The 25,987-nt window shown below is 54.6% G+C and overlaps 7 protein-coding genes across 7 annotated transcripts, besides 1 other annotated feature; all 7 read right to left on the bottom strand.

Moving 5' to 3' along the window:
* Nucleotides 1-751: 751 nt before the first annotated feature.
* LPMP_354830 (hypothetical protein) lies at nucleotides 752-2,932 on the bottom strand (the record flags this gene model as incomplete). The annotated part of the gene is made up of 1 exon (XM_010705112.1): nucleotides 752-2,932. The coding sequence occupies one exon, from the start codon at nucleotides 2,930-2,932 to the stop codon at nucleotides 752-754; it is 2,181 nt and encodes a 726-aa protein (XP_010703414.1).
* A 655-nt stretch (nucleotides 2,933-3,587) lies between these two features.
* Nucleotides 3,588-4,311: a repeat region.
* Nucleotides 4,312-4,799: 488 nt separating this feature from the next.
* On the bottom strand, nucleotides 4,800-7,865 carry LPMP_354820 (hypothetical protein; the record flags this gene model as incomplete). Its single annotated transcript, XM_010705111.1, has 1 exon — nucleotides 4,800-7,865. The coding sequence occupies one exon, from the start codon at nucleotides 7,863-7,865 to the stop codon at nucleotides 4,800-4,802; it is 3,066 nt and encodes a 1,021-aa protein (XP_010703413.1).
* A 1,786-nt stretch (nucleotides 7,866-9,651) lies between these two features.
* Nucleotides 9,652-15,027, bottom strand: LPMP_354810 (hypothetical protein; the record flags this gene model as incomplete). The annotated part of the gene is made up of 1 exon (XM_010705110.1): nucleotides 9,652-15,027. The coding sequence occupies one exon, from the start codon at nucleotides 15,025-15,027 to the stop codon at nucleotides 9,652-9,654; it is 5,376 nt and encodes a 1,791-aa protein (XP_010703412.1).
* A 2,524-nt stretch (nucleotides 15,028-17,551) lies between these two features.
* On the bottom strand, nucleotides 17,552-17,800 carry LPMP_354800 (cytochrome b5 1, putative; the record flags this gene model as incomplete). The annotated part of the gene is made up of 1 exon (XM_010705109.1): nucleotides 17,552-17,800. One exon carries the CDS (start codon nucleotides 17,798-17,800, stop codon nucleotides 17,552-17,554), a length of 249 nt encoding a protein of 82 aa, XP_010703411.1.
* Nucleotides 17,801-18,569: 769 nt separating this feature from the next.
* Nucleotides 18,570-18,956, bottom strand: LPMP_354790 (hypothetical protein; the record flags this gene model as incomplete). Its single annotated transcript, XM_010705108.1, has 1 exon — nucleotides 18,570-18,956. One exon carries the CDS (start codon nucleotides 18,954-18,956, stop codon nucleotides 18,570-18,572), a length of 387 nt encoding a protein of 128 aa, XP_010703410.1.
* Nucleotides 18,957-20,153: 1,197 nt separating this feature from the next.
* On the bottom strand, nucleotides 20,154-22,949 carry LPMP_354780 (hypothetical protein; the record flags this gene model as incomplete). Its single annotated transcript, XM_010705107.1, has 1 exon — nucleotides 20,154-22,949. One exon carries the CDS (start codon nucleotides 22,947-22,949, stop codon nucleotides 20,154-20,156), a length of 2,796 nt encoding a protein of 931 aa, XP_010703409.1.
* A 1,084-nt stretch (nucleotides 22,950-24,033) lies between these two features.
* On the bottom strand, nucleotides 24,034-24,717 carry LPMP_354770 (60S acidic ribosomal protein, putative; the record flags this gene model as incomplete). Its single annotated transcript, XM_010705106.1, has 1 exon — nucleotides 24,034-24,717. One exon carries the CDS (start codon nucleotides 24,715-24,717, stop codon nucleotides 24,034-24,036), a length of 684 nt encoding a protein of 227 aa, XP_010703408.1.
* Nucleotides 24,718-25,987: the final 1,270 nt, after the last annotated feature.

Raw genomic sequence — 25,987 nt, 5'->3', positions numbered from 1 at the left:
TCTGATTTACTGCGATTGGGAGTGCACCTGCGCGCGCGGTTTGCAGAAAACCGTAGCAGGCATCGTCGGAGGGCAGATCCCACAGGATAGGGGTTCCAGAAGCACGCAACCCCCCCCCCCCACACACACACACCAATGCGACACATCCACGCAAACGGAATGTATGCATGCCAGCATTGTACTGCCAAAAAAAAAAGAGGTACTTGACCACTCAACTCGCGCGAGACTATTACTTGTTTGCAGGGGCTTGTGAGTTTGTCGGCAGCACAGAGATGGAGTTGAGTGAAACTGCACAGCGATGCACCGCACCTGAGGGACATTACACCGGAAAATTGATCCTCCGCAGCGTTACAGCCCGCCATCTCGTGTACATACTCGGGGTGCACATCTGTTTTGTTATTCGTGTTGCGAATTCGTGAGTGTTGTAGCAAACGTCGTCATAGGACCACAGGTTCAAGTGGCAAGCGCAATATAAGCACGACGGCTCCGGCTCTCTCCTTTGCAAAGTATTGGCGTTTGACTTCTCTACATGGCCTTATGGCCGATGGAGCGAAGGAGACCCCCCCCCCCAATAAAAAACTGGAGCGTAACGCACTTTGGCCTCCACTCACACACAAGTCCTACTTGGCAGCAAATGGCACAGATTTGCCACCAACTCAGACATACCTACAGAGAGAGAGGGGAGCAGAAAAAAAAAAAAGCTCTCCCTTGAGAGAAAAGTAGGCTAGGTCTCTGTGTGAGCGCCATTTATTTAATCGCTATCGTTCTCTCTGTTCACCATATCACCAAAAAAGCCGCCGACGCGTCTGCGGCGCTTCTCGTAGGTAAAATTAACCTTCTTCCGGCGCTCCTCCTTCAACCAGCGGGCCGCCGCGGCGCGCTCACGCTTTTTTTGTCGCTCTGTCCGATACACCTCCATCGAATCCCTCGACTCCCGCGCTTCAAAACAAGACGCGGCTACAGTGCCAGGATTCGCGTTGGAAGCGTCAGTGGAGGTCACAGTCGCGGCGGACGCAGACATCTTGGCAGGGAGAGGCTTCTTCTTCGTTTTCAGCGGCACCCCATTCGCTGTTGTGCCTGTGTCTGAGATCCCACGAGACGCCTGTCTCGAGACCTTTTGGGGAGCTGTGGCGATAGCTTGATAAGGTGACCGTATTGGTGCAGCGGCACCCTCCCTTGCTGTGGCGTCCCCTCTCTTGCCAGATAACGGCCATGCCTTTGTGGACGCCCTGTTCTTCTTTGCTCCTGAAGCACCGCCCTCATCACTGTCGTCAGTGCTGCTGCTGCTGCTACTGTCCGAGTGGCTGCGCTTCTTTCTCACAAGACCCAACTTTGTCAACTTCTGTTCCAGCGCCTCGCGCTGATCCAGCCTTGCCTGCTTTCCCGCATCCGTTGCGACATGGACGTTGCTGCCCTCGCTTGACGAAGACGAGGCACCGCTGCCCACCTTGTTGTCACTGGATTCTTCGCTTTTAGTACCAGCTCCGCAGCCCTCTATGAGACGACGTTCGTGTTCCGCTTCTTCGTCCTGCTCACGGTCGAGGTCGCGTAGCGTGCGCAGATGTCGCTGCTCCGCGCGACCGCGAAGCTGATCTAGTGCTGCCTCGTCGTTCATGAAAGCGATGTCGACGAAGTCAATGATGTTGTCCGAGCCGCTGACAGCAAGTAGGTGGGCGTCGTGGGACACACACATGCGGCTGATGGCCTCCTGTCCGCGCGCGCGACGCACCACGTAGTTGCCTTGTTGCTGTTGTCCGCAGCTACTGCTGTGGTTCCCGAGCACGTTCGAGTGCGAGTAGGTGTAGTCACGCCCGCTCAGTTGGCAGAGATTGCGTCGCACCGGGTACATCTGTAGCACCCGGATCAGTCCATCGCACGCGCCAGTCAGGATGAGGTTATGGTTGAAGGCGGTGCTCTCACCGTGGAAAGATATAATGGCCTCACACTCTGCAGGGTGGTGGTCCATCACATCGTACGGACGAGCCCACGAGCCGTACTTCCATATCGGAAGTCCGCCGTGAGGTGTACCGCACACAATACTTGGAATGAAAGTCGCGTTGCTAATGCCACTGCTGTTGATGAAGGCAAAGCAGTTGAGCTCGTCCTTTCGGCGGACACTGAAGTCACGAATTTTGCCGGCTCGCATGTCATAGACGCCGAGACAGGTATCACCGCTGCTGGAGACGAGCTCTTGGGCATCTGTAAAGTAGCAAAGCTGCGACACGTAGTCGCCGTGCTCGTGATAGTTGTACACCGGATTCCGCACGCGCATGTCCCACACCACGATAAGCCCGTCGTCGTCTCCTGTCGCTATCAGATTTTCGTCGCAGACATTGATAGAGGAGATGCCATGTTTGTGTGGGTTGACCGGCACAGTGCAGCCGCCACTGCCACTGCTGCGCCCCGTAGCTGCAGCCCTCCTTCTAGCCCCCTTTTCCCCTTTTGCAGTCGGGTCATTCTTCATGTTCATCGCGTTCAGCTTCTTCTTGCCAGCCACGTAGGCCCGCATCTCGTCGGCCGGGATGTGGATAACAAGACGGAGGGAGACACAGTCCATCACTGATATGGTGCGATCACTGCTGGCGCTGACCAAGTAGGTGCCATCGTCCGTGAACTCCATTGATGAGATGCCGCCAGAGGGGTGCATACGCATGTTCTGATGGTGGTAGTTCATAACCACTTCGTCTTCATTGTACTGCCCCGTGAAGATCCATGACGAGAAATCGTTCTGTAGGGGGATTTTAATCATCTCACTAACGCTTTTACGCTTATATATTTCAACCTCACCCGTAATGAGGCCAGCAGCCATGATTGGCAGTCGTGGATGGAAGCCAATATCAAGCACCGTGGCGGAGGCTACGACTGCCGCTGGTACGGTGACTTCGTTTGTATCCCCCATGAGCACCTCATCTTGGAGATTGTCGAGCTCCATCCTCTGTTGGGGCTACTGGACCTACGAGATGTTATGAAGAAGCAAAGAAAAGAGGCAAACTGCTGCTGAGGTCAGACCACTAATCCCTTCCGTAGACAAGCCCTTGAGGAGGCTTGTTGCCCACCAACAGAGCACTCCGACCCTTCCAGGGGACAATCACGTCACGCAAGCGAATAGAGAGAGGAGAAACAACTGAGGTGCAGTACTAGAGGCCTTCAACGGCATGGCACAAACAGGAAAAGCTGCAAGACTTCTCCTATGCGGGGTGCAGTTTTAAACTGTTCATCCCGCGGCTCCTTTCAGGAAGAAGTGAGCCCATTCTTGTCTGTCGACGTAGTGCACTCTGCAACGCGCACCCCTTTTAGTGTGAAACGTAGAAACGCTGCTTTTTTTATTAGGAAGGACAGCGTGTTTCCTGTTTCTTTTTCGCTCATTCTCTCCTGATGCGTTGCATGGCCGCGGCAAAGTTGCTAAAAGGTAGCGAGAAGGAAGGGCAAACGGAACACCAACGTAGAAAAGTGCACTGAACACATAAAGTAAAAACAATTCACCGTACTGCACGACGTAGAGTGTGTGTGTGTGTGAAGAATGCACCTCCTCCACAGCACAACTTTTTCGTTTTTTTCACCGTGCCAAGTCGCGCACGAACAAGCCGACACACAGGCGCACACGACCGCCGCCCACCCACGCCTCTGCTACACCACGGCTCAAGCCTCCTCGTCTAGGGCGAGACGTCCCGCCGTCGTGTCGGGGGCACACACCAGCGGGTTTTCCTTGTCCTTCCTCGTCGCCTCCTCGCCATACCTGCGCGGCGCGATCGGCGCCACGCAGACTTGCCTGGCCCCACACGCCTTGATCCTAGCAGGCAACGACTCAGGGTCCTGCTGCGATGGCGGCCGGGCGAGTAGCATGAGGGCAGTCCAGGCGCACGTCGAACGAGCTCCACGAGGAAGTGGCCCAGCCTCGGGCCAGGGGCCTCTCAGACCCAGCACCCTGCCTCTAGGCCCTGTAACCCCTCCCCCCTCCGTCGCTGCAAGCCGCCGCACCCCATAATGTGGGGTGCGGCCTCTTCACAGCAGGACACCGGCGGACTCGGTGGGGCAATCAGCGGTGTTCTCGTCACGCCTCCAGCGTCTCTGCCACATCACCTCACCCGGTCGGGTATACGAGATTCCGCATGTTTCGCACACGCGCACCTTGGTGCTGATTCAAGTGGCTTAGCGCCTCCAGTACTTAATAGAGAGTCGATATGACTCCCAGTGAGCTGGTGCACACTCTATCATGACTGGGAGACTCTTCGGCGCAGCGCCAGCGTGCACCTTTCTGCCGACCCTGCACACACGTACCCGAGGGAGGTTTGTGGGCTCCTCGCGCCCCCATCAAAAGTGAGCGCAGGGGCTAAAGTGACACAGTGAAGTGGTTGATGGGATAATAATCGAGAGCGGTGATTCGAGAAAGCAAAAATGAGAAAAGGATGTACGCCGCACACGGAGCACGAGTACAGAGAGACGCGTAGGCATGCAACCTTTAGCACAAAAAAAAAAAGCACATCCACAGAGGAGCACTGGTGCAATGTACGTCCAGGTGAGCTTGCCTGGATAACCCAAAAGTTGGTGTGCAAAAAGGCTGAGGTACACACCCACACACACCCACATGCACCAAACACGACCAAACGAGTAGAGACATCCAGGAGAAAAGAAAGCGCCACGGAGGAAGACGAGCATCTCATTGTATGATCGGTCAATGTGCAGTCCAGTGTAAAAATGTGTACAGAATAATGGAAAGCAAGAACACACACTGGCCGTGAGAACGTAGCGAAGTCTGCCAAGACACGCTCCCTCGCCCCTCGTCGCCCGCAAACATCGTGTCAGACCACATAGGAAGTCTTCGGCTCTGCCGCAAGGAATTCGGCGATGCGATCAGCCACTTTCTTTTGATACTTCTTCTCCGCAAAGAACCAGTGGCCCCCGCCCTGCACCTCGACCACATCGGAAATCCCGTCACGTGGCCGCTGATAGTGGCGGATGTATGAACACCAGTGATCAGCATGAAACATGATGCGCTTCTCGCCGCCGTACATGAAGAGAATCGGAATCGGCAGAGGCACAAAGTACCGCTGCGTGACCAGTGGTGCGTAGCTCTTTGGTTGCAGCACGACGTCACCGTTCCCCGGCAGGGTAGAAACATCTGCCGCGAGTGAGGGTGTAGCAGGCAGCCGACGGTAAATTGTAGTCATCGCTGTGGTCATGACATTCGATGACACCTTGCCTGAAACGCTGCTTGCAGTCCCCACTGCTGTTCCGTCCCCTGGCACAGCGGACGGCTGCGTGGAGTACTGTTCTCCGAGGAGCCACGACACTAGCGCCACAAAGTGCAACAGAAGCCTCCCCAACCAGAATCGGAGGTAGATCCACGACTGCCATGGTGAAGCGCGCACCAGTACAGCAGGATGCTGTGAAGCGGCGCGGTTGGGCTTGCACAAACGGCACAGTGCCGCCGCGCGTGCATCACCAGAGCTTCTACCCGAAGCGCCATCGTCGAGGTCGCTGTGAAACGAGGACGACGATGGCCCAGCGACGTCGTGATTCAACGGTGGAAACACGAAAGCCTGGTAAAAGAGACGCCGCTTTGCGACATGCATTTGTCTTGAACCGGGGTTGGAGGAGACGCCGACGATATCAGCGCGACCGCCGCCACTGGCAAGAGTGCCGTCTGTAGCCAGCAGGTGAACGGCATCCTTGCTGTTTACCCCTGCTACCCTGTTCGTCTCCATGAAGCTCTGCGCACCTGTAAGAGTCAGCGGATCGTCGGTGTCCCACACTGGCGCAGTGATGCCGTTGACGGAAGTATACGGGTCAAATTCGCCGCTGTTACCGCGTCCGCCGTGGCTGCCACCGAAAATGCCGCGCGTGCCCGTGGTAAGTGAGTTCCACTCATCGGACACCATATGAGCACCTTTTGCGTATGACGAGAAAACCACGTGCGCCCCATCTGCGGGGGTGTTCTCTTCCCATGCACTAAAGCTTTGGTTAGCACTGCTGTTACCCCCCGAGGCGTCGCTGGTACCATCAGCGCTTGCGGAGCTGTCTGTGGCCGAGCTTTCTTCGACCGAGTACCGCCTTATTCGCCCGCAGTGCGTGGACTTGTGAATCATTCTGAAGCTTCCGTCAAAGGCCATGCCAACCCCGTCCTCGTAGAGAGAGCGACGACTCGATGCCGTACGACGACCTTTCCCTGCCAGTTGATCCTGATTGCCAGACCTCGCCCTACCTGGGAAGGCTTTCACGCACGTCTTTTCTACATAGGGAATCAGCATGACCTTCCAGCCGGCGGTCGTTGGTTGCACAGGGCCTTTGTTCTTGCCGTAGCTGGCTTCCAAGGAGGCGGCTGCCGCCGCAGCAGCATTAGAAGATGGAGACCCTGGCTCCCGGGTCTGTAGTAGCATGGGCACTTGCAGGGCGCCGCGGTTTTCGATAGCGAAGGGGTGGCGCGCAAAGAACTGTGCGTTGAGGGTGTGGTTCAGCAGCTCCATCGTCGGCGTGACCACCATCTGCGGGTCGTATGTGTAGGAGGGTCGCCCAAAAAGGCTTGAAAGGAGGCCCAAAAGCCAGCGTGCCAGTCGATGGGGTACAAATAGCTCACAGGTGATCAAGAAAAACTGATAGAGTACAATTAAAAGCATTTTGCGCGTCTCAGCACGCTGCGGTAGTGCGGTGCCCTTGCGCCGGCGGAAAGCGTACTGTAAAGCGAGAGAGCGCTTCGTTCCTAGACTCGGAGGATCGGTGCGCATCTGCGACAAGGGTGACAAGGCCCTTTGCGCTTTAAGTTGTCCTCCAGGCGCCACATTGTGGGGAATCGTTACTAGAGACGACAGAGTTTCCGGGGGAGAGCTACTCTGTCGTCGAAGTAGCGTGATGGTCGGTGTGGGGCCACCCGACGGTACCCTTAGTCCGTCTTGAACCACGTGTGAATCACGGTTGACTGTAATCTGAGGTATGGCGTTGTCCTCCTGCCCAGGAGTTGAGAATTTGACAGCCTTCTCTGTTTCCAGTGAAACCTTCGCCTGAGCCGCTGCGAACGAATTGCCGGCTATCTCCGTTGGCCTGCCCTTGTCTTGCGCTGATACCAAAGCGCACATGCGCTCAACGTGAGCGGCTTCGCTTTCAAACAGGTACGCTCCAACATCGAGGGCAACGATGCGGGAGAAAAGCCCCGGCCTGGCAAGGAGCAATTCATATGCCAATAAGCACCCCCAGTCGTGAGCGATGATCACTGGTCGAGTGTACTTCGGTGGCAACTGGTGTGGTGCAAACGCAGCGGTGCTGGAGTCTGATGTTTCGGTTTCGCTGCTGCTGCTGCTGCTGCTGCAGCTGGGGCTATCTTGTGCCTCCGCAGAGGTGGGTAACACAACAGGTGGGCAGTAGTTGCACGTTTCCATCGCTGTGTCCACCGCGATCTCGAGCAGTGTCACGAGATCTTCGAAGCTGTGACCCTTCCAGGAAGTACGGAATGGCTCTAATGTGGCGCAGCAGCTCGGAAGGCCGAAAGACTGCAGCGGTGTGCTCACACATGCGCCGCCGCTGATCTTGCTGCCGCTGTGTGACCGTGGTGCAGCGCCGACAGAAGTGAGAAATCGAAAAGGTAAATTTGTGCTCGCTCCTGTGGAGGCAGTTGCAACAAATCTGGTGGATACCTCTTCTCTGTGGCGCCACATTCTCTTCGACTCATTCCGCGTCGCCGCGCTATCTCGCTTGCGCAGCTGTGCTAGAAACGGATGCTCGTCGTCGAATCCGGGCAACGTCACACCAACAATGCGGTAGTCCGCGGCCAAGGTAGCCATGACGTTGTCGCGGAAGATATCACAGGTGTCTGGCCATCCAGCGATGAAGACGACGGTAGGTTTGCTCAAATTACCGGATATTTGAATGTTCATCGCTACGCGCTGAGAGATGCGGACAGGAGGTGTGTGTGTGTGTGGGTGAGGGTGTGTGGGTGTTGAACTTTTGCACTGCAACGCCTTATCGAGCAAAGTGCATAGAGAAAGAGGAAAGAGCGAATGAATGTGTGACAGGCAGGCGAGATAGGTACTGTGTGTCTGCCTGGGTACGCCAGGGTGACGTGTGCATACGTGTGAAGGAGGAGCGGCAGAGCGTCAACGCCGATAGATGGGATGTACTCTAATAGACTGGGATAGGAGCGTACACCTACTCACGATCTTTCTCTCGCTCTCTCTTTCTGCTACCAAAGAGGCAGGATAGAGACGACTGTAAGAGAAGGTGCGGAGATTTACAGACAAAAAACCAAAACGCTCATGAGGAAGAACAGTAAACAAGAACGACATCGGCAGAAGGGAGAAGAAGAGGAAGGGGGTCCTATGACCGTGCTCACCAACGCAGCAGCTGTACAGTGCTGCACTCGCTCAATGCAGAGTGGATGCCCGGTGTGGAAAAATGGGGGAAGGCAGAGACACAAAAAAAGGGGGGAACATGAGCACAAAACTGTAGCGTTTCATCACTGCAGCCGCCAGAAGCCAGCCGCCACTAATTTTCCGTAATCGGGTTGGTGGTGAAGAGGGGAACAAAGAGAGAAGGCTGCGATGTGACACTCTTTACACACCGAGTACAACGAGTACCGCTACCCTATTGGGAGTCTTCGAAATGTGTTTCGCATTGTTTCATTTTTTCTTATTTTCATCCTAGTATCGTTAAAGATGGGGCGTCACATGGGCACCATCAGCTCTGAAGCGGAGCACCCAGCGGCAGCATGACAGTAGTCCAGCGCACTGTCTTAGCATCTTCGTACCCAGAACACTAGTGCCGTAGGTTTGCTGCTGTCGATGCTACAGTTGGAGTAGGGGTGAGAGGCGGAAGGGGCGGAAGAGGAAAGACAGTCCAATGTGACACACTCACAACAGGTATAGTCGCACGAGTAGAATGTCACCGTGGTATATATGACGCCTATGCACTTTTTTTATTGGAGAGCACGTGCCTCCACTGCTTCCGTTCTATCCTGGTCAAAACAGAAGGCGACATGATTTGTGGCGTACAATCGCAGACACCTCCGAAGTAACCCTCCCTCTCGAACACTTCCCCACCTTTTGGTGCTTGCTCTGTAGCGTTGACGTTCACCAGCGCTACGTGCACCACTTGCGCATCCGGGTGAACAGCCCTGTAAATCCCTACAAACAAACAAACAAAACATATGTTTATATGAATTTATATGAATTTATATACTGATATATTTTTCTCGACATTTTTCTCTTTTTTTCCTCTTTTTTTTCTTTCCTTCACGATGGTGCTTCAAGCGGTACTCTGCTGCATTGAAGTCACTGGAAACGAGCGGCAGAAAGCCACTTCTAGAGCGCTTTTCGTCATAGCGATTGGGGAGAAGGAGAGGGAGTCTTCACTGGCTGTGCCGCTTTGAGGTCAGGTACTCCGCAACTCAACGTGAAGGTCGTCCCCAAGGAGCAACAACAACAATCCACCCACCCACTCCCCGAAAAAAATATATATATAAAGCAAAGCAATATGTGAGAGGGCACGCTGCTGATGACGACTTCCCACAAGATGCGCGTGCAGACGCACGCAAGCGTGTGTCATTGAAATAAAAAAGAAAATACAAGACGTTGCCACCGCCACAGGAATTCAGCAATGTGAAAGCGTTCTACGCCTCGGGTATCTCCGCAGCTTGGGGTCCCCAGCTCTGCCCTCCGCCATCCGTTAGTCATAACAAAACCGCTGGTGCGGTTCTTGATGCTGCTGATGCTGGTTCATTGTCTGCTGCAATACCTCAGACGTCGTTGTCATCACGTACGAGCCGTCAGGTGCTATCTGGTAGCCCACCATCCCAGAATGCCCTTGCAACAGCGGAGCAGAGGCGTACACGGGCTGCTGCTGCTGTGCAGTCACTTGAGCTCTCTGCGTCTGCTGCATCAGCCCGCTTGCATCCAGCAGGGGCATCGGCTGGTTGTACACCATCGGGTACAAGCCCATCTGCCCATCCGGGGTGCGCATCATCACCATCATCGTTTGCGGCGACTGCTGCATTGCCATCTGCTCACTCATCGCCATCCTACTGTTAGGAATGACATGCAGGCGAGAGAGAACCCCGTTCTGATCGATTCCAGTGTCAGTGTTGGTTCGCCCTAGGCTTGACAGCGATGACATCGGTGATGCGCTGAGGTTGACGGTAGAGACGCTGAACGGCATGTGCGATGAGGAAGACTGCCGCGAATCCATCGGTGGCGAGGGCGGTACGGCAACCTGGGGCACCTGGTAATACCCAAACGAGGTGCCCGCAGCATTAAAGTCTATGTGGTGTGCAGTTACCGATGACTCCATGCAGCTCTCCATCGCCACAGGGAACAGCGGGGCGCTGCCATGCGACGCAATGCCCATGTGCACCGACTGCGGCTGCGGGGACAAGGAGCTTGAGGCGGCCGTGGAAATCCCTGTCGCGGTTGGGTGAATGGAGAAGACGTGAAATCCAGGAGAGCTGGCACCGTTTGGAACGTAGTTGCCACTAGCGTTGGTGATGTTGTTATTGGCAGAGGCGACGGAGTTTGTGCAGAGATCGCCGAAGGAACTCCTACCCTTTGCTGTCCACTCAGGTGCTGACTGAATCGCTTGGAAGGTGTCCTGTGAGCTCTCCATCAGCGACTCACTCCTTGACGGCTGCGCCAGTGCGAGCGACCCATGTGCAGAGTTGACACAGTCATGTGGCTGCGGTACAGTGCTAAACACGTTGGCAGGGACTCCCGAGTCGGTTGATCCGGATAAGCCGCACTTCACCACATGACCGTTCGTCAGTGGCGTCTGCACTGCCACTGTCGAGTCCTCCGGTGACTCGAAATGACGAAAGGACGTGGGGTTGTGCCGATCGTCCGCATTTGACGACACCGAATTGCTTCGGTCCTCTTCATCGTCCATAACAGAAGAGTAGTCAACTTTAAGCCTGAGAAAACTGAGTACGCCGTCCAGGTCGTAGCCATCGTCGGGCTCTTCGCCATCATCAGCAGTGAGGGCCGCTGAGTGTTTGCCCTTCACCTCCTGCTTTGGCTCACTCGCCGGCTCCCAGGCAGGCCCATCCGTTTCAACAGCCAGGCTCAACCGTGAAACTGCGTTTGCCCATCGCGCGTCGCGCCAGGGCCGCTGTACCGGCTCCTCCAGTGCCAGCTCGCCGCTCTCCACTGGTGTCTGAGCAGACTGCACCGTGCCTTCAGCGTCAGCTACCTGCGCTGAGCGCGGTAACGGCACTGGCAACACCGCTGGTGCTGCCATGACAGACTGCGACGACGACGCCGTGGCCGCTGCTGCCCCGGCCAAAGTCTGAGTCCGTTCTGGCGCAGCAGCGGCGGCCTTTCGTGTATTCATCACGCCTTCCTTGTTTGACATGGTGGGCACTGTGGCTTTCTTACCGCATTTTTCCCCGTTGGCCGTCTGTCCAGGGGTAGACTTTCCTGCTGCCGCTGGTGCCTTCACGATCACGGTGGCTGACGCCTCGGCGGCAGCTGTCTGCTCGTGCCGCGGCTTAGGCAGTGGGAACGGAGCGGGCCACTGAGTGACAGTGGGCGCGACTACCTTTTCGTCTCCTGCCGGTGACTCCGTCGCCGCCTTGCTCTTCGCGTTCTTACCAACGGCCGCCTTCACCTTTCCGTCAGCCTTCTTGCCTTCGCTATTCGCTCTTGCCGCCTTGCCTCTGTCATCCTTGGGCCCCGTCTCGATCACCACAGCAGCGGAAGCAGAATCGGCCGACACTGTTAATGCTGTTAAACTTGCTGCTTTGCCGGCAGAAGCTCCTGGTGCCCTAGCGTCTGCTACTGCCTTCTTCCCTCGCACCGCCTCCTTCCCCTCAGTCACATCACTCTGGCGACTGTTCGCTGAAGGTCCTGTCATAGGCACTCCAGGCACCTTCAGCTCTTCGACTCGGGAGCGCGGCAGTGGAAGCACAGTCCCCTGGGACGAACAGGTCATTGTACCCGTCTCTGGCGTCTTCTTCTGCTTCAAAGAGGACTTTGATGTTTGACGTCGCTGCTCTTCGCCCTCGCACTCTGTCGTTGTCATCGAGTGCGGGGTAGACAAAGCACCGGAGGTGGTGGATGATGGTGTCTTGGGGCGCTCTTGCTCACGTAATGGAACCTTTTCTCGGTCCTCTTCATGCCGTTCGCGACGAGCTTCCCATAATATCTCTACTGTTGTCGAGCTGCGGCTTGTGAAGCACGTGGAATGCTCGTGGTGCAGACTAAATGGCGTTGTCGAGCTCACGTCAGAGCGGCAGATTGATGAGGTAAGCACTGTGGCATTGTAGTTCATACTCTCCTCCAGGGATGCACTCCGCGATGTCTCCTTGAAGATGTTACTTGCGTCTCTTTGGAAGACGCGTGCTACCATCTCACTACTTTTGTCGAGAGTACATATCGGCTGGGGATGCGTTCTCTTCTGCGCTGCAGTTTCGTCCACTGTTTCTGCCGAGCATCGGTTCTGGGCCACCGACGCGGTCACAGGTCGGAATGACTGCTTCTTCGGATCGCCACCACCCTTCGACTTCTGTGCATCACACTCGGAAGTCTGCGGCGTCCGTGACGTCACTGTCCCCCCCTCCAGCGCTGCCGGTGCCCGCTCATCCTCAGTCACGAACTCATCCATGGCGGCCGAAGACGCTGGTGACGTGGACTTCTCTCCTCCTCCTCCTCGTGGAACAGACTCCACTTCTCTGGCGGCCTCCTTTCCCTCGTTGGTCGTCTTTATGAGTGCCACGCGTGTATCCGTCACAGTCTCCTCCGATCCAGCCACCCCTGGCGTTGCTGCCCCGCCACGGCCTGCACCACCGACGTAGGTATTGCCGTCAGCCGCAGCAGTCCGAGAGGGCGCTTGCCATGAGCGTCTTGCACTGCTTGCAGTCGACAGAGACGAGGTCTTTGCGCCGCCACACGGCTGCGTGGATTTGCTCTTTGCAAATGATGAGGGCGCTGGCGCACTACAGGAAAGGGCGTTCGATACACCACGGGAGGAGGAGGAGGAGTCGCGCCCTGGAAAGACCTGTGCAGCACCAACGTTGTGCTCACCTTTCATCGCAGCAACCGTCGCGCTCGTCGGTGTTGATGCTGCAGCAGGTGTGCTTGTGGCCTCCGCTGAGGGCAAGACCCATTGACCAGGGCTCGAGAAGCGCACGCCCTCCACGACCACGGCGCGCACCGCGGTGGAAAGCAACAGCATTGAGCCGAACACAACAACGTTGAAGTGCAGCAGTTGGACCCCCTCCTCGCTCAAGCCTTTGAAGAGAAACTGCCAGAAAGCGATGAACACAATGCGAAGCAGGTCGAACACCGCCCCCTCCACCTCCGGCACGCCGTACCACACGGCATGCGTCACCTTCTCGAAGTTCGCGCGCGAGTTTGAGTTGTTGGTGGCCCACACCAAAGATCTCGACATCCCGCGCGTCGCGCTAGATTTCAGGTACATATAGACGCACATCATCGTCACCCAAAGAATCAGGTACGCGCTCCCACCTGGCTGCTTGTATTCGCAGCGTGCGGCCATGAGCAGCAAAACTGCGGCTGACTGTACAGCGTTGGACAAAAATGCCAGCCCGCTCCACGGCACGACGTGGAAGAGCAGAAGTGCTGTCACAACGTAGAAACCGACATAAATGACAGTGTCCTTGAGCGCCCGCATCGGCGTTGCCATCCACCCGTTGCCAACCAACGACGGCACCGTAATGACTAACGCTGCAGTGGCAAACACCGAGATCCCCGCTCCTGTTTCCATCAAAACGAGCGACAGCCAACACATAATCCCTAAGAAAAAGTAAAAATCGACAAAGTAAAGGTACTCGCACCGCAGCCACATGCACCCTCGCACGAGCTTTGTGACGACGGAGAGATGCCCGGCTACGCGCAGCAGTCGCTGCGGTAGCGTGACGACACCTTGGACGAGCACTCGCCGCACATCATCGAACAGTAGCGTTTCAGCAAACAGCAGTGTGATGCATAGGGAAGCGCAGTAGGCCGAAAGCACGTGGTACACGGAGTGATGCACCAATGTGAAGGTCACCGTGTCATCCACCTCGTAGAAAGGAATCAAAAAAATGAACACAACCGCCAGTGCGGTCCCCAGTCTTGCCAACAACTTGACAGAGTACACCGGGAGCCACCCCACAACATTCGCGAAGAAGACGGCTACGGCTAGCCGCTGCATCGTGACCACATCCATCGTCGTCGCCAACAAGACAAACCACGCCGTCTGCTCCACCAAGAATGCTGACGGTGAGTAAAAGCTCGAGTACAAGTACGACCTCAGGGGCTCGTGGCGAATCATGTTGTTTGCCTTGCGTCCCAACAAGTAACGCACTAAGCTCCCGCCCGTGTTCGGACAGACCATCATGCCTCCGGCACCGCCACTGCCCATTCCAGCCCAGCCCTGCGATCCACCGGCCAACGCGCCGTTGGCACCAATCCCGCCACCGCCAATAGCTCCGAGCATCTGCCGTTTGGAGCCATGGCCAGCTGCCCCGTTGGACATCACCACACCGCCGCTGACCCCGCCCTCCACCACTGCCCAATCACGCGTGCTGAACGACAGGAAGCCATTGCAGAAAAGGCTCCAGCCCAGCTGCTCCTGAGTCACCTGCGAAAGATGTGACGCGCAAAACAGAATCTCACCCACCACTGGCGACACCCCACTCATCAGATGGCTGAGGCGGTGCGAATAGGCGGCAATCACCATAACAATGACGATCGAGATGAAGTGCCCCACAAGCACTAAAAAGCTTCGCCTATGGGTGACCTCTTCCTCAATGAGGCCCGGCATGGCAGAAATCTTCTGTGGAATAATGAAGCGCTCCTCAATCGTGTAGGAAATATCGCTAATAAGGTGATCTACTCGTCTCCACAAGAGCTCCAGCAGCGTCGCCTGCCCCGCCGCATCGTTCGCTGAACCGTGGCAATAGCCAGCGTCACTGCTGAGGTTGCGATCTGCACTGATAAATTTTTGTGGTTCTGTGCAGGCTGCCTCTTCGGCCGCGAACACCACCGCACTGGCGTCGCTCATTACGCCGCCGACTCCATGCCCGTCAGAATGTCTGTGTGCACGCCTCATGATCATCTACTCTTGTCTACTTCGTTTTCTGACTTGATTTATAATAGTAAAGAGCAGAAACAAAAAATTGCAGCACGAGCGACAAATCAATAAAAAGACCGAACCGTACACCAACACAATCCCGTACGTGTGCTGTGGCACTTTTTGGCCACCTTGGCAATACTTCGGCCTGCGCCTTTCTCGCGTTGCGGGACTCTTTGTGCAGACAAGGCTGCTTCGTTAAGTCTGTTTTCTCAGTCGCTGAAAAATAGGGACGTGCCCTCACCAGCGCTACGCCACGGCACCACACTCTCCGGAAGCAGGGACGAAAAGCCTGAGCGAAGAAGAAAAACACAGAAAAGGGAACTTCGTGCCAGATAGTCAAGATAAAACGAAAAGCGAGTAGCACGCGATACAGTTTTCCAAAGTGCTCACAAGTTAACAGCTAGCACGTCCGAGTACGAGGTACCCTCGTCCAGGTCAGTGTGGTGTAACGCATAAGCCGACACCGCAAAACAGATACAAAACGAGAGAGAAAGAAAGCCACAGAAGCAACGCAGGAAAGAAATGGACAACCATACAAAACTGCTGGCAAAGCTAAGTTGGAAGGAGGAAAACAACAACAACCAAAAGAACACACGGACAAGGTGAGAGGCTTAGCACAGCGCGGCGACAAACTAATGAGAGGGAAAAGGCAGAGCAGCGACTGAAATGGTGAACAATAGAGAAAAGCAAATAGAAAGAGAAGGCAGAAAAAAAAAACGCATGAGCGCGCGCACACATACACACAAGGTAATTTGTGCACCACACAACTCTACACACCACCGAGAAGGTGCAGCGTCAAGGCTAGAGAGAAAAAGGGGGAGGAACACACCAACACCGACACTCGCACAAAGGCAATAAGAGGAGGAGAGTAGCTGAGACGAGGGACAGCCAAAGAGGAGCGAGTAAACACACAGTATTGGATGAGCAGTACACACAAGGCTAGAGAGAGGAAAGGGGGAAAAAAAGAGAGACAAAGAAGTGTGAGCCTCCTCAGGAAGAGAGATACAGGCATAAATACAGAGAGAAAGACGCTACAGAAGTGATCAAAACACGCAACAAGTGCACAGGCACGCACAGAAAGGGGAATATCAATGGAGATCTACGACTCCTTCACTTACCACAATGAAGTGACAGCAAAACAAAGTGCGCAACGTGTGTAATAAGGTGAAGTAAAGATAACCGCTTAAGAGAGAGACGTCCTGGCGTTCTGTGTTTTTCTCAGCAGCCGTAAGAAAACGCTTTGTTACCAGTGCACTCGCAAGTATACCCCCTCCCCCCAAATACACACACACACACACTCAGCCGTAAGCACGTGCCTTAAGCACTCCACTGGTTTTATCTAGTACGTCCAGTCTGCTGCCTTACTCTGTTGCATCTACACCCTCGTTGTCTTGCGGCTGCGCTACGCCCCTCGAAGTTACGTTTTTTTCCCTTTTTTGTGTGTTCCTCTCGGCTTCTACTCATAGAAGCCCACGCGCACGCACAGAGGATGAGAATGAGAAGGGAAAACGAACGAGCGCGCCCACACCCTTCTTGAACCGTACGCTGTTTCCTCGTAAGCGGGAATGGAAATATGCACTGCTGACGCAGCCCACAAACACACACACACACACAGACACAAAATAGGATGGGAGTCTACCTGTAAGAATACTTCCGTTCCTTTACCATTGTGAAAGAGAAAAGGGCGGGGGAGGAGAGAAAGGGAAAACTGTACATGAGAGAAGAGGTGCCGTCCGCTGTAGCATACGTAGGATCGGGTAATCTGACACGAAGAAGGGGATATGCAGCCGTGCCGCCTAGAAGGAGTCTCACCACTCACGGTGGCACTGAGGTGCTGCACAAATGCGTTTGCTCGATACTCACGAAAGCGCTGGATGGCCCTTCGGTTCGACTGCTCCGTCTCACCAGGCGAAAAGATGAACCGGGGTTAGATGAGTGGGACGGACTCTAACACGCGCGCAGTAGGAGCAGGAAGACCCGAGGAGAGAGCTGGGGAATTCGAGTGTGAAGCACGAACCTGCAGTACAGACGGAGCAACGAGCATTGCGAGCGTGCACCCCAGCATGAAACCAAGCGCTTGCGCACTGCACTGGCACTATTCGTCAGCTCTAAACGTCTGGGAAAATAAAACCAAAATACACAAACGAAAACCCCTTGAAGAAAACGTGAAGCACAACCGGTTAGGCAGCAGCAGGGGCCCACTGGCTGACTGTGGTGCAGGAAGGAGAGGATGCTGGTGCAGAGAAAAGCGAGAAATCTAGGGGGTGATTCACGAACTTGTCCGCTCACTGTCCAAGGCAAGTCCTCACCGCAGTCCATGTATTTACACGATGTAAAGGGCCAGTAAGACGGTTCCGCAGCAGGCAGCAATTCAGCGTAGACACAAACGCCAGAGAGTTGAGCGCACGCACAAGCACACACACACACACAACTACGCAAATGCACTGTCTTCAACCTGCCAGGCGGCAGCTCCGCAGCAGAATCTATGGTGCTCTCCCTGCTAGGAGTGGTACTCCCGCAGCTTACCGATGAGATACTCCTCCAGAATGGGCTTCACTCTCTCTAAACTGTGATGGTCATGAAACATCACAGACCCATCCTTGCCGGCTGACTCTAAAACAATCTGCCCACCGGGGTGTAGCGTTGTAATGAACTCGACATCCAAGTGGTAGATATGCCCGTCCACGATAACCCAGCAGTCTTCCAACGTGCAATGTGTCGCCACTTCTTCACGGGTATACTCCTTCATGAGTGCAGAAGCTATAGAGAGAATGCGTTTACGCGTCTGAGGGTTTGATCAGAAGAAAGGCAAAAAGAAACGACACACACACACACAAAAGGGGGAGGCTACGCTTCGACTTCACCTCATGCCATGCAAAACGTACAAGGGAACAATAGCGAGTGAGACCATCGTACGTGCGATTGCCGAGTCGTAGAGGAGAAAGGCGGTAAGTTATCGAAGCCGCCTACTTGACGTCAATGGAGGAAATTTAAACGAGAAGGCGCACTTCTTTAGAAGAGAGAATGAGAAGTAGAAAGAGATACAAAGTGAAGGGCGAGGTGGAGACGGCGAGCGACGGATCACGCAGGTGCGAAGGATGTCGTCTAGCGACCGGTGACACAAGGAAGCGTCCACCATAAAAAGTCAGATGAAGCCACCATCTGAAATCGTATTTTATCTTTGTCTTGTACCATCCACCGCGTCATCGCTAGATTAAAGGGACTAGAAGGAGATACCCAGACGTGCTTCAGTGCGTCCTTATCTTGGCCCCATCAACTACACGCTTTTCGCTTTCGCGTTTTTTAGAGTACCCTGAGGTGCGCACGAAGCCCGCACACACACGAAGAGTCGTCTCATCGGTTTGAGCCACCTCGATGCACGCTGTCGCTGTATCGCAGAGAACGATTCTCCAATCCTTTCGACACCATAAAAAAAAAGGAACACAAAAAACAGCTGAGGTGAGCTGCAGAGCACTTTCACCCTTCCGTTCACTGCATGCGCCCGTGCATTCTCTGTCTCACTGAGAGGACCTGCCTGCTTCTATCTCATCAATAGTACGCAGTAGGTGCTTAATGCGGTACTCTCCCTTCAGCACCTGCGCTCGCAGGCGGGCGTTTTCCTCCTTGAGCTCATCACGCTGAGCGCGGATAGTCTCGCATTCATCGCGGTCCTCGTACAGGAGTTTCAGCAAATCACGAAGACGAGCCTCCAGATTCGCACTGCTGGCACCAGCGCAGGCGCCGTCCTCGAGCTTTACCCTCAGTGCCTGAAGCTGCTTCTCAGCACTTGCTGCACGCCTCTCCAGCTGCGCAACCTGTGCCTCAGTATGCTGCTCCGTGGACATATGGAGGCCAGGTCCCAAGACTTTTGGTGACAGACGGATGAGGCGGCTCGACCCCAGCATACGAAAAGGTGAGCCCCACCCTTTGTTTTCCTCCTGCGCAACGATAACTAAGCCGTTCTACACTCTTTTTTCTCGCTCGTTGCATGTATGGGGGCGCGCGCGACGTAACCGCTTCTTGCGAGAGTTGAATAGACGACAATGACGTGGCGACAACAGTATGTTTGAGCTTTTCGTACGTGCGCATGTGTGCGTGAGGAAGAGTAAACCAAAGAAGGTGATAAGGAGAGGAGGGGAATCATAAAACCACTCTGCGGAGCGAAGAATTGTCATCTCGGAGGAGGGCTACTCATAGACATATCTGTTTTTTGTTGTCGACGTCGTTATGGGGAGGGGGGAAGTTGCTTTCCAAATCCCTTCCCACAGCGGTGAGGCGTAGAGCAATAAGTAGTCTCTCTTCTTTTTCGTTCTCACATCGTGTGGTTCGCTGCAGAGCACTTAGAGAAACGGGGGAAGCGAGGCGATGCTTTGTGGTCATGCAGTAAAGAGACTCCTGGCGAAAAAGGCGCCGGGTGGTCTTACTAATTTCAGGTGCGCCTGGGGCTTCTTGAAAAGGCACACCTGCTCAGCAAAAAAAAAACTGTGAGAGAGGGACCAAGAACGCACGCCCACAGAAGCAACGCGGATATTTTAAAAAGCAAGCAAACGGCATATGAGAAAAACAACAAATAGCGAATGACTGAAAAAACACAGCGAAAAGCGGAAGTGTAACAGAAATACGGTAGGATGAAGGGAAGGAAAGGGAATGGGGCACAAGAAAAGGTAGCGCACCAGCGATGGCAGCAGTGGTCCTCCCTGTGAAGCTTTCGAAGTCACAGGAGATGGTGCAGCCGCCACACACACACACACGCAAGTACACAAGGAACGAGGAACGAGAAGGAAACTTTCTCGGGCATGGTACATGCCCACCGATGAAGAAGTCCAAATAAAAAAAAAAAGCAACGAAGACCGCAAAGCATACAGGCAACCAAATCAGTTGCTTTCATTCCCCAATCAAAAGCGATAGAAGAAGCTGGCAAAGGAGGCGGCTCTGAAGCAGAGCCACAGTAGAGATACCCCACTGCTCCAAACGCGCTAGGGAATACCCCCTCTCTCGCTCTGGTCCCTAGGCACCCCCTTCTCCCTCCCTCCCCCACCCCACCCTAAAAAAGACAAACAGGAAAAAAGAGGTCCCGCTGTGCAACGCAAATATGTCCATGTCTACCTACCCTCTAACAGGAGTTGCCGAGCTTCTTCGACAATCATCTGCAGCTCTGGAAGTGTCAGCTGGTCAAAGAGCTTGTTTTGCGCCACCAGAAGCTCCCGCACACGCGCACGAGATGAGACATTCGAATAAGGGAGGGGCGGCGGCAGTGATGGCGCCAAGGCTGCGTGGGACACACCTTCACTAAAACTTCCATCCCGCACCACCTCCGCCTGCGGAGCGGCAGAAGTGGACGACACGACAGTGCCTCGCAGCGGCGACTGGTACCCGATCGCGCCCGAAGCAGGAATGACAGACGACTCGGCTCCGACAGTCTCCCTTCCGAGGGTTGAGACGTTGCCGACCTTGTCACTAGTTCTGGCACCCAGGCCAATCTCACTGGCGAGCGGGGCCAAGCTGCGGTTCGCCCAGCCAAACAGCACGCCAAGGACGGTTGGTGTCTCCTCAGCATGCGTTTTGCCCTCTGAGAGTGGTGCGTCTGGTCCATTGGTCAATCGACTGTTACAGTCCACCGCCGCCTGCTGGCGAGCAGTCGATGACGCCTGTCGCACCGAGGGTAACAAATCGTGCTCCGTCATTAGCGGCGGTGGCTGCGGGGGCTGCATTACACCCGAGAGGGATGAAGACACCGCGCAGGGGGCACCGGCGTTTCCTAAGCTGCCATTGTGTGGCGGAGCTTCAACGCGGCCCAAACTGACATCCGTGGCACAGGCGGAATCCATCTGACCATCATCACGGCAGTTCTGCCAGAACAGCAAGGAGGACTGCAGGGTAGCGAAGCAGTAGGACTCCTCAGCAGACATGAGGGCGGGGTAGCGAAACTTTTCAATATAGAGCACGTTCTGCACAAATCTCAGTGGACGAGCGCGAAGCACAAGCAAAAGAAAGCATGGCAAAAACTCGTCGGCGCCGAACGCCAACGGAACACTACCACCGTTGCCCAAGGCGGGGGCCTCGGCAGCCTTGCCTGGCTGCTTGGGGCTGCGGCGCTGTCGAATAATATCACCGACTGCGAGGCTCAAAAGTTCACATGACCGCATCCCACAACGAAGCTTCTCTCGCGGGGATTTGAAGAAGTCCATGCCATCCAGCTCGAACATCGCTTGGCCCCAAACATGGTGCTGCTCCACCTCTGGAAACGCATGCAAGTGCGCTGACGTCATGTCTTCCAGTCGTATGAGCTTCTCTTGCAGTAGCTTACTTTGGCTCTTCTCCTCCTCGCAAACATTGAAGATTTGGTGATAGAGCCTTGATGTGACGTACCGTTCGATACCTTCCTGCATGATCACCAGCCGCTCCTTGTCCATGGAGAGACGATGCGTCTGATACAACACCGTGTGGCACCTCTCCACGAACTTGTTGTACATGTTGGTGTTCAGAATCGGCTGGTGGGAGTTCTCATTCTTCGAGACGTACTCATTGATCACCTTCGCCAGGGGCCCTGCGCATCGTAACAACATGAGTCGCTCAAACTCACCGTAGAAGATCTCGTTGTCAGCGGCCACGACACGGCGGTAGTCCTTGATACACTCGCGGCTGTACTCGTGGCGAAGGACATTAGCGTGGATAATAGTGGCCGTAGCGGTGTCCTTTGGGTCCGTCGCGCTAGACGCTCGTTGAGAAGAGCCAGCAGTGGGCGCAGCAACACCTTGGTGTGCGCACACCGAGGTCAACAAAGTGGGCGGAGTGGGTACGTCAATTACCTCATCGGGGAAACTGACATCTCCGCTATGGTGCGCCTTTGCCGAGAACGCGCAATTTGATTCGCGCTGCGGACGCTGTCGCTTGCTAATGTGCGTGTACCTCTCTATGTAATCCTCCAGGACAGGACTCTTTGGCGGTTCATCTCCGCGGTCCTCAATTACGACCGTCTCGGCAGCCGACTCATCACCTGAGTCGGTACCTCCTGGGCCTGTTGCGTTCGCCGCCGCGACACGGTTTGGCGAGGGGGCCGACAGATTGAAGAGCTGCGTCAACGGCTTCAGGCGCGCGGTGGGGTCGCTTGCGTTACGGTCTCCCATTATAAATGGTATGTCTACCAGGCTGGTCTTGTGAGGCGATGCGTTCTTGTTCACCTCGATTTGGGGAGTTGCAGGCTTTGTGAGTTTGTGCAGCGCATCCGTGACGAGATGCACTTCACCCGTGTCCATCAAGGGCTTGTCGATGATGAAGATTTGAAGAGATGAAGGATCACGTGAACAATCGCCCCCTGCCGGTGTGTGACCGTCAGTGTCAATAGCGCTGCTCTTCGGTTGCAGCGCATCAGCATACGCAAGGACGGCAACCTGGCCTAAGTGGCCAAAGCGCTGGACATGGTTCAGGTCCTCGGTAAAGGTACCGCGCTGGCCGCTGAGGTTGGTAAACTCAGAGTTCCCCAAACTGTCAAAGTGTAGGAGGTGATACTCGAGAAACCGGGCGAGAGCAGCCCTGAAGGCGTCAGTCTTTTCTGGTGGAAACGTCACTACTGCCGTGGTCGCCGCATCACCCGTGGCCTCAGTCTCTTGGTTGGAAGAACTGCATCGCTCTGGTAGGTCTTCTTTCTCACCAAAGAGTGCAGCGAGCGTCGGCGCAGCTTTGGTGCTCGACACGAAAGATGGACGCCGTGCAGTAGCTAGGAAATAGGGTGCGATATGCATCACTTCGAGCGAGATCTGGCGCGGCACCAAGAGGGCATCACAGCGCTCCTTCAGCTCGAGAGACGAGAGGAGGCCCCCGGGGAGAATACTCTGCAGCAAGACGTTGTGGCGCAGCTCATACTGCTTTACTGCATCCCGCGCCTCAACTGATGTCATTCTCTTCTACCACAGCTACGAGGCACACACACACACACACAAAAAGTTCTCTAGTGGGACGATCGGTGCTGAGGCGCGCTGCACTGGAGAACGCTAGCATGAATAGAGGGGCACTTGCTCGCTTCGTTCAGCAAAGTCCACCACAAATGAGCCACCCGTGCCACTAAGAAGGCGCTTTGATTAGTTTACCTAAAGAAAGAGGGGAGTCAAACAGAGAGAGAGAGAGGGTAGACCTCAATAGAGGTAGTGTCCGTCACTCCCCCTTCCCCACACGCCGAATGAATGAAAGGCTAGAGATCAGTCCGGCATGACAAAGCTCAGTAAAAGAGAGGGTCAGGAAGAGAAAGATGAGTATAAAGAGAGAGAATGGGGAGAACATGAAGAAGAGAAACATAAGAGGGAAAAATGAGCAACATCGATGCGCGGGGTGTGAGGATGTCAGCGGTTCAACAGTACGTAGGACTCCTGTGGCGTACAAAGACACGCCTACTCCTTGCCATGTGCCCAAGTCCTTTGGAGCGCTGTCGTCATTCCACGACACCTCAGCAAATCGCCAGGAAGTATTCCTGGTGTTAGTATAAACCGTCTCTGTAAGCAGCACTACGCTACCCTGAAGAGAAGGTGAAGAGTGGTGTACTGGATAGAGGTACTTGAACGCGTTCGCTTTAAGTGTCTCCCTTCCTGAGGATCGGTAATTTGTTCATCACAGAACCTAAAGGGAAAGCGCATACACACATACACAGCGAAAGAGAGAAACGTGACACGCTTATTCGCTTCTTAACCTTCTCAGCAGGGAGAAGGGGCCAGCATTAACAGTTAGGCTTCAGTCACAGAGAAACCCAAACCTACAAAAATCTAGAGCAAGAACGAGGCAGAGCGACAGCGAGAGCGAGATGGAGTTGCACCTTTGATGAAACGACATTCTTCATGCGGTGGAGGAGAACCATTCCTTCAGCGACCACCGCCGTGACCTTCGCTGCTGATTCGCCTCATTCCTCCAACAACTCGGGATGACGACAAGAGTAGTGGCATGTGTTCTCATCCCACCTCTGCGCAACTACGCTGCCTGACAGACATGCGCCCGCTACTTTTGACGTTTACTTGACGCGCTATGAATCACCTTCTTCGCCACGCCGTTAGTCCAGTGCGCTGTCAGGTCAATCTTGAACTCAGCACACTCCACCCCAAAGAGCTTCAAAAGCTGAGCGGCCTCCGCGCTAAGCGTATCACCCGGCTCGCACACGGTGGTATCTTGTAGCAGCACAATAACCCCACGGTCCAACTTGATAGGAAGACCAAGCTTGGCGAGGTGGTCAAACATGCTGTGTGGAAACTGCGGCAGCGGACCTGCCTTGAGCACGAGCGATTCAGTTGCTGTCTGCCCAGTGCGAGCGTAGACTGGCGCACCAACAGTCGCGAAGTACTCCTTTACCTTCTTCTTGCTGAGGTTTGTGAAGAACAACCCACACAATCCAGTCAGAAACGGTGACAGCTTGTGCAAGTTCTCTTTCTGCGCACTCTTCTCATCGCGGCCGATGGCGATCATCATAAGTTTGTTGTTTCCTAGGAAGATGCGGCTGTCTTCGGCACGCTCCTCGCGAATCAGCTGCAGTATGTTAGTGCGGATGTTGTGGAGCTGAAAAGTGTACACATCAGTGTAGTCCTCCAGGGCTTGGCGGATGCGTTCAATCAGTTTGTCTTTGTCTGCGCGCGTCTTTGCCTGAGTCTTCGTGAGTGAGACAATCTTAGCGCGCTTCGACTTTGGCATTTCGTATACAATTGTGTTTTCTTCTCTGGAGCAACGTCAGGAAGAAGGGAGGAGGTTGAGCTCTGCTTGTGCTTGTGTGAACAATTGATGGAGAAGACGTGGCGTGTAATACAACAAACAACTGCAAAGGCTCACCGGTGTGTGCGTGTGTGTGTCAGTATAGATGTGCCGCTTCAAGATGAGTAACTCGTTTGGCTTCGGTCAGGGAGCATCGAAGCGAGCGGGAGCGGCGAAGAGAAGGATTGTTCTGCGTTGTGACGTCAAAAGGGGCCAAGGCCAAGAAGCCGCCAAAAAAAAAAACACGAGAGAGAGCAAGCCGATAAAAAACGAAACCATCATGGCGAGAGGGACACGCATGCTTATTTGCTCAGAGCTTCCGAGCAAATCTCGGGGAATTGAAAACTTTGAAGCACTTTCTCTTCCGTGGCCATCATCTACTAGGTAACACACAATGCAAGAGCACAGAGAGGGAGGGCAAGTGCGAGCGCGCGTGTCTACACCCTCCAGCATAACTCCCACGCAAAGTGGTGCGAGGAGAAAGAAATACTCAACGTGCAGTCCCTAAATATCTCTCTATAAAGAGAGAGAGTGATACATGTATATATATGTATATATATATATATATATATATCGTTCCTTCGCTGTTTCATATCCGTGTATTGGTCAAAGCTCTGTACGACGCAAGATCCAGTCAGCCACTCACCAAGCAATAGTGATAGGGAAATAGTCCTGTGGAGGACAACTGAAAAGTGCAGCACCAAAAAAAAGTCACCAGAAGCGCAGTGCAGGAATGGGGGGGGGGGGTAATCTTAAAAGCAATGATAACAGACGGCTGGTGAAAATCATAACACCTTCGGACAACATCTGTAGTTGTCGCCTTGGACCACGCACGTCGCAGCGGGGAGAAGCATGATGATGGTAGCAAAACACAAGAGTGCAAAAAAGGGGCAGTAGGATAAAAAGGAGGTGGAGGGGGCAAAGGGTCGTTTTTTTCTTCGTTGTACTCAACACTAGGAGGGCATCGCCTGTCTTTCCACCGCTGTAGGCGTAGTGCTCATGTGTGCTTAGCCGTCACCTGATTGCCGTCCTGCCCGCTCCCACGTTCCCTGAGGCAATCGGACAAAGAGGAGGGAGTGTGGAGGAGAGAAGGAAGGACACAGTAAAGACCCTATACAAGGAAAAGCGAGTGGGTAATTTCAGCAAAGAAAAAGAATACCACCATTTCACGTCGTCAAAGGACGGAAAACGTGCCTTCATCCTCGACGCATCG

The sequence above is a fragment of the Leishmania panamensis genome (assembly GCF_000755165.1).
Source record: "Leishmania panamensis strain MHOM/PA/94/PSC-1 chromosome 35 sequence".
NCBI classification, from domain to species: Eukaryota; Euglenozoa; class Kinetoplastea; order Trypanosomatida; family Trypanosomatidae; genus Leishmania; species Leishmania panamensis.
This window is presented reverse-complemented; position numbering and strand designations above follow the sequence as displayed.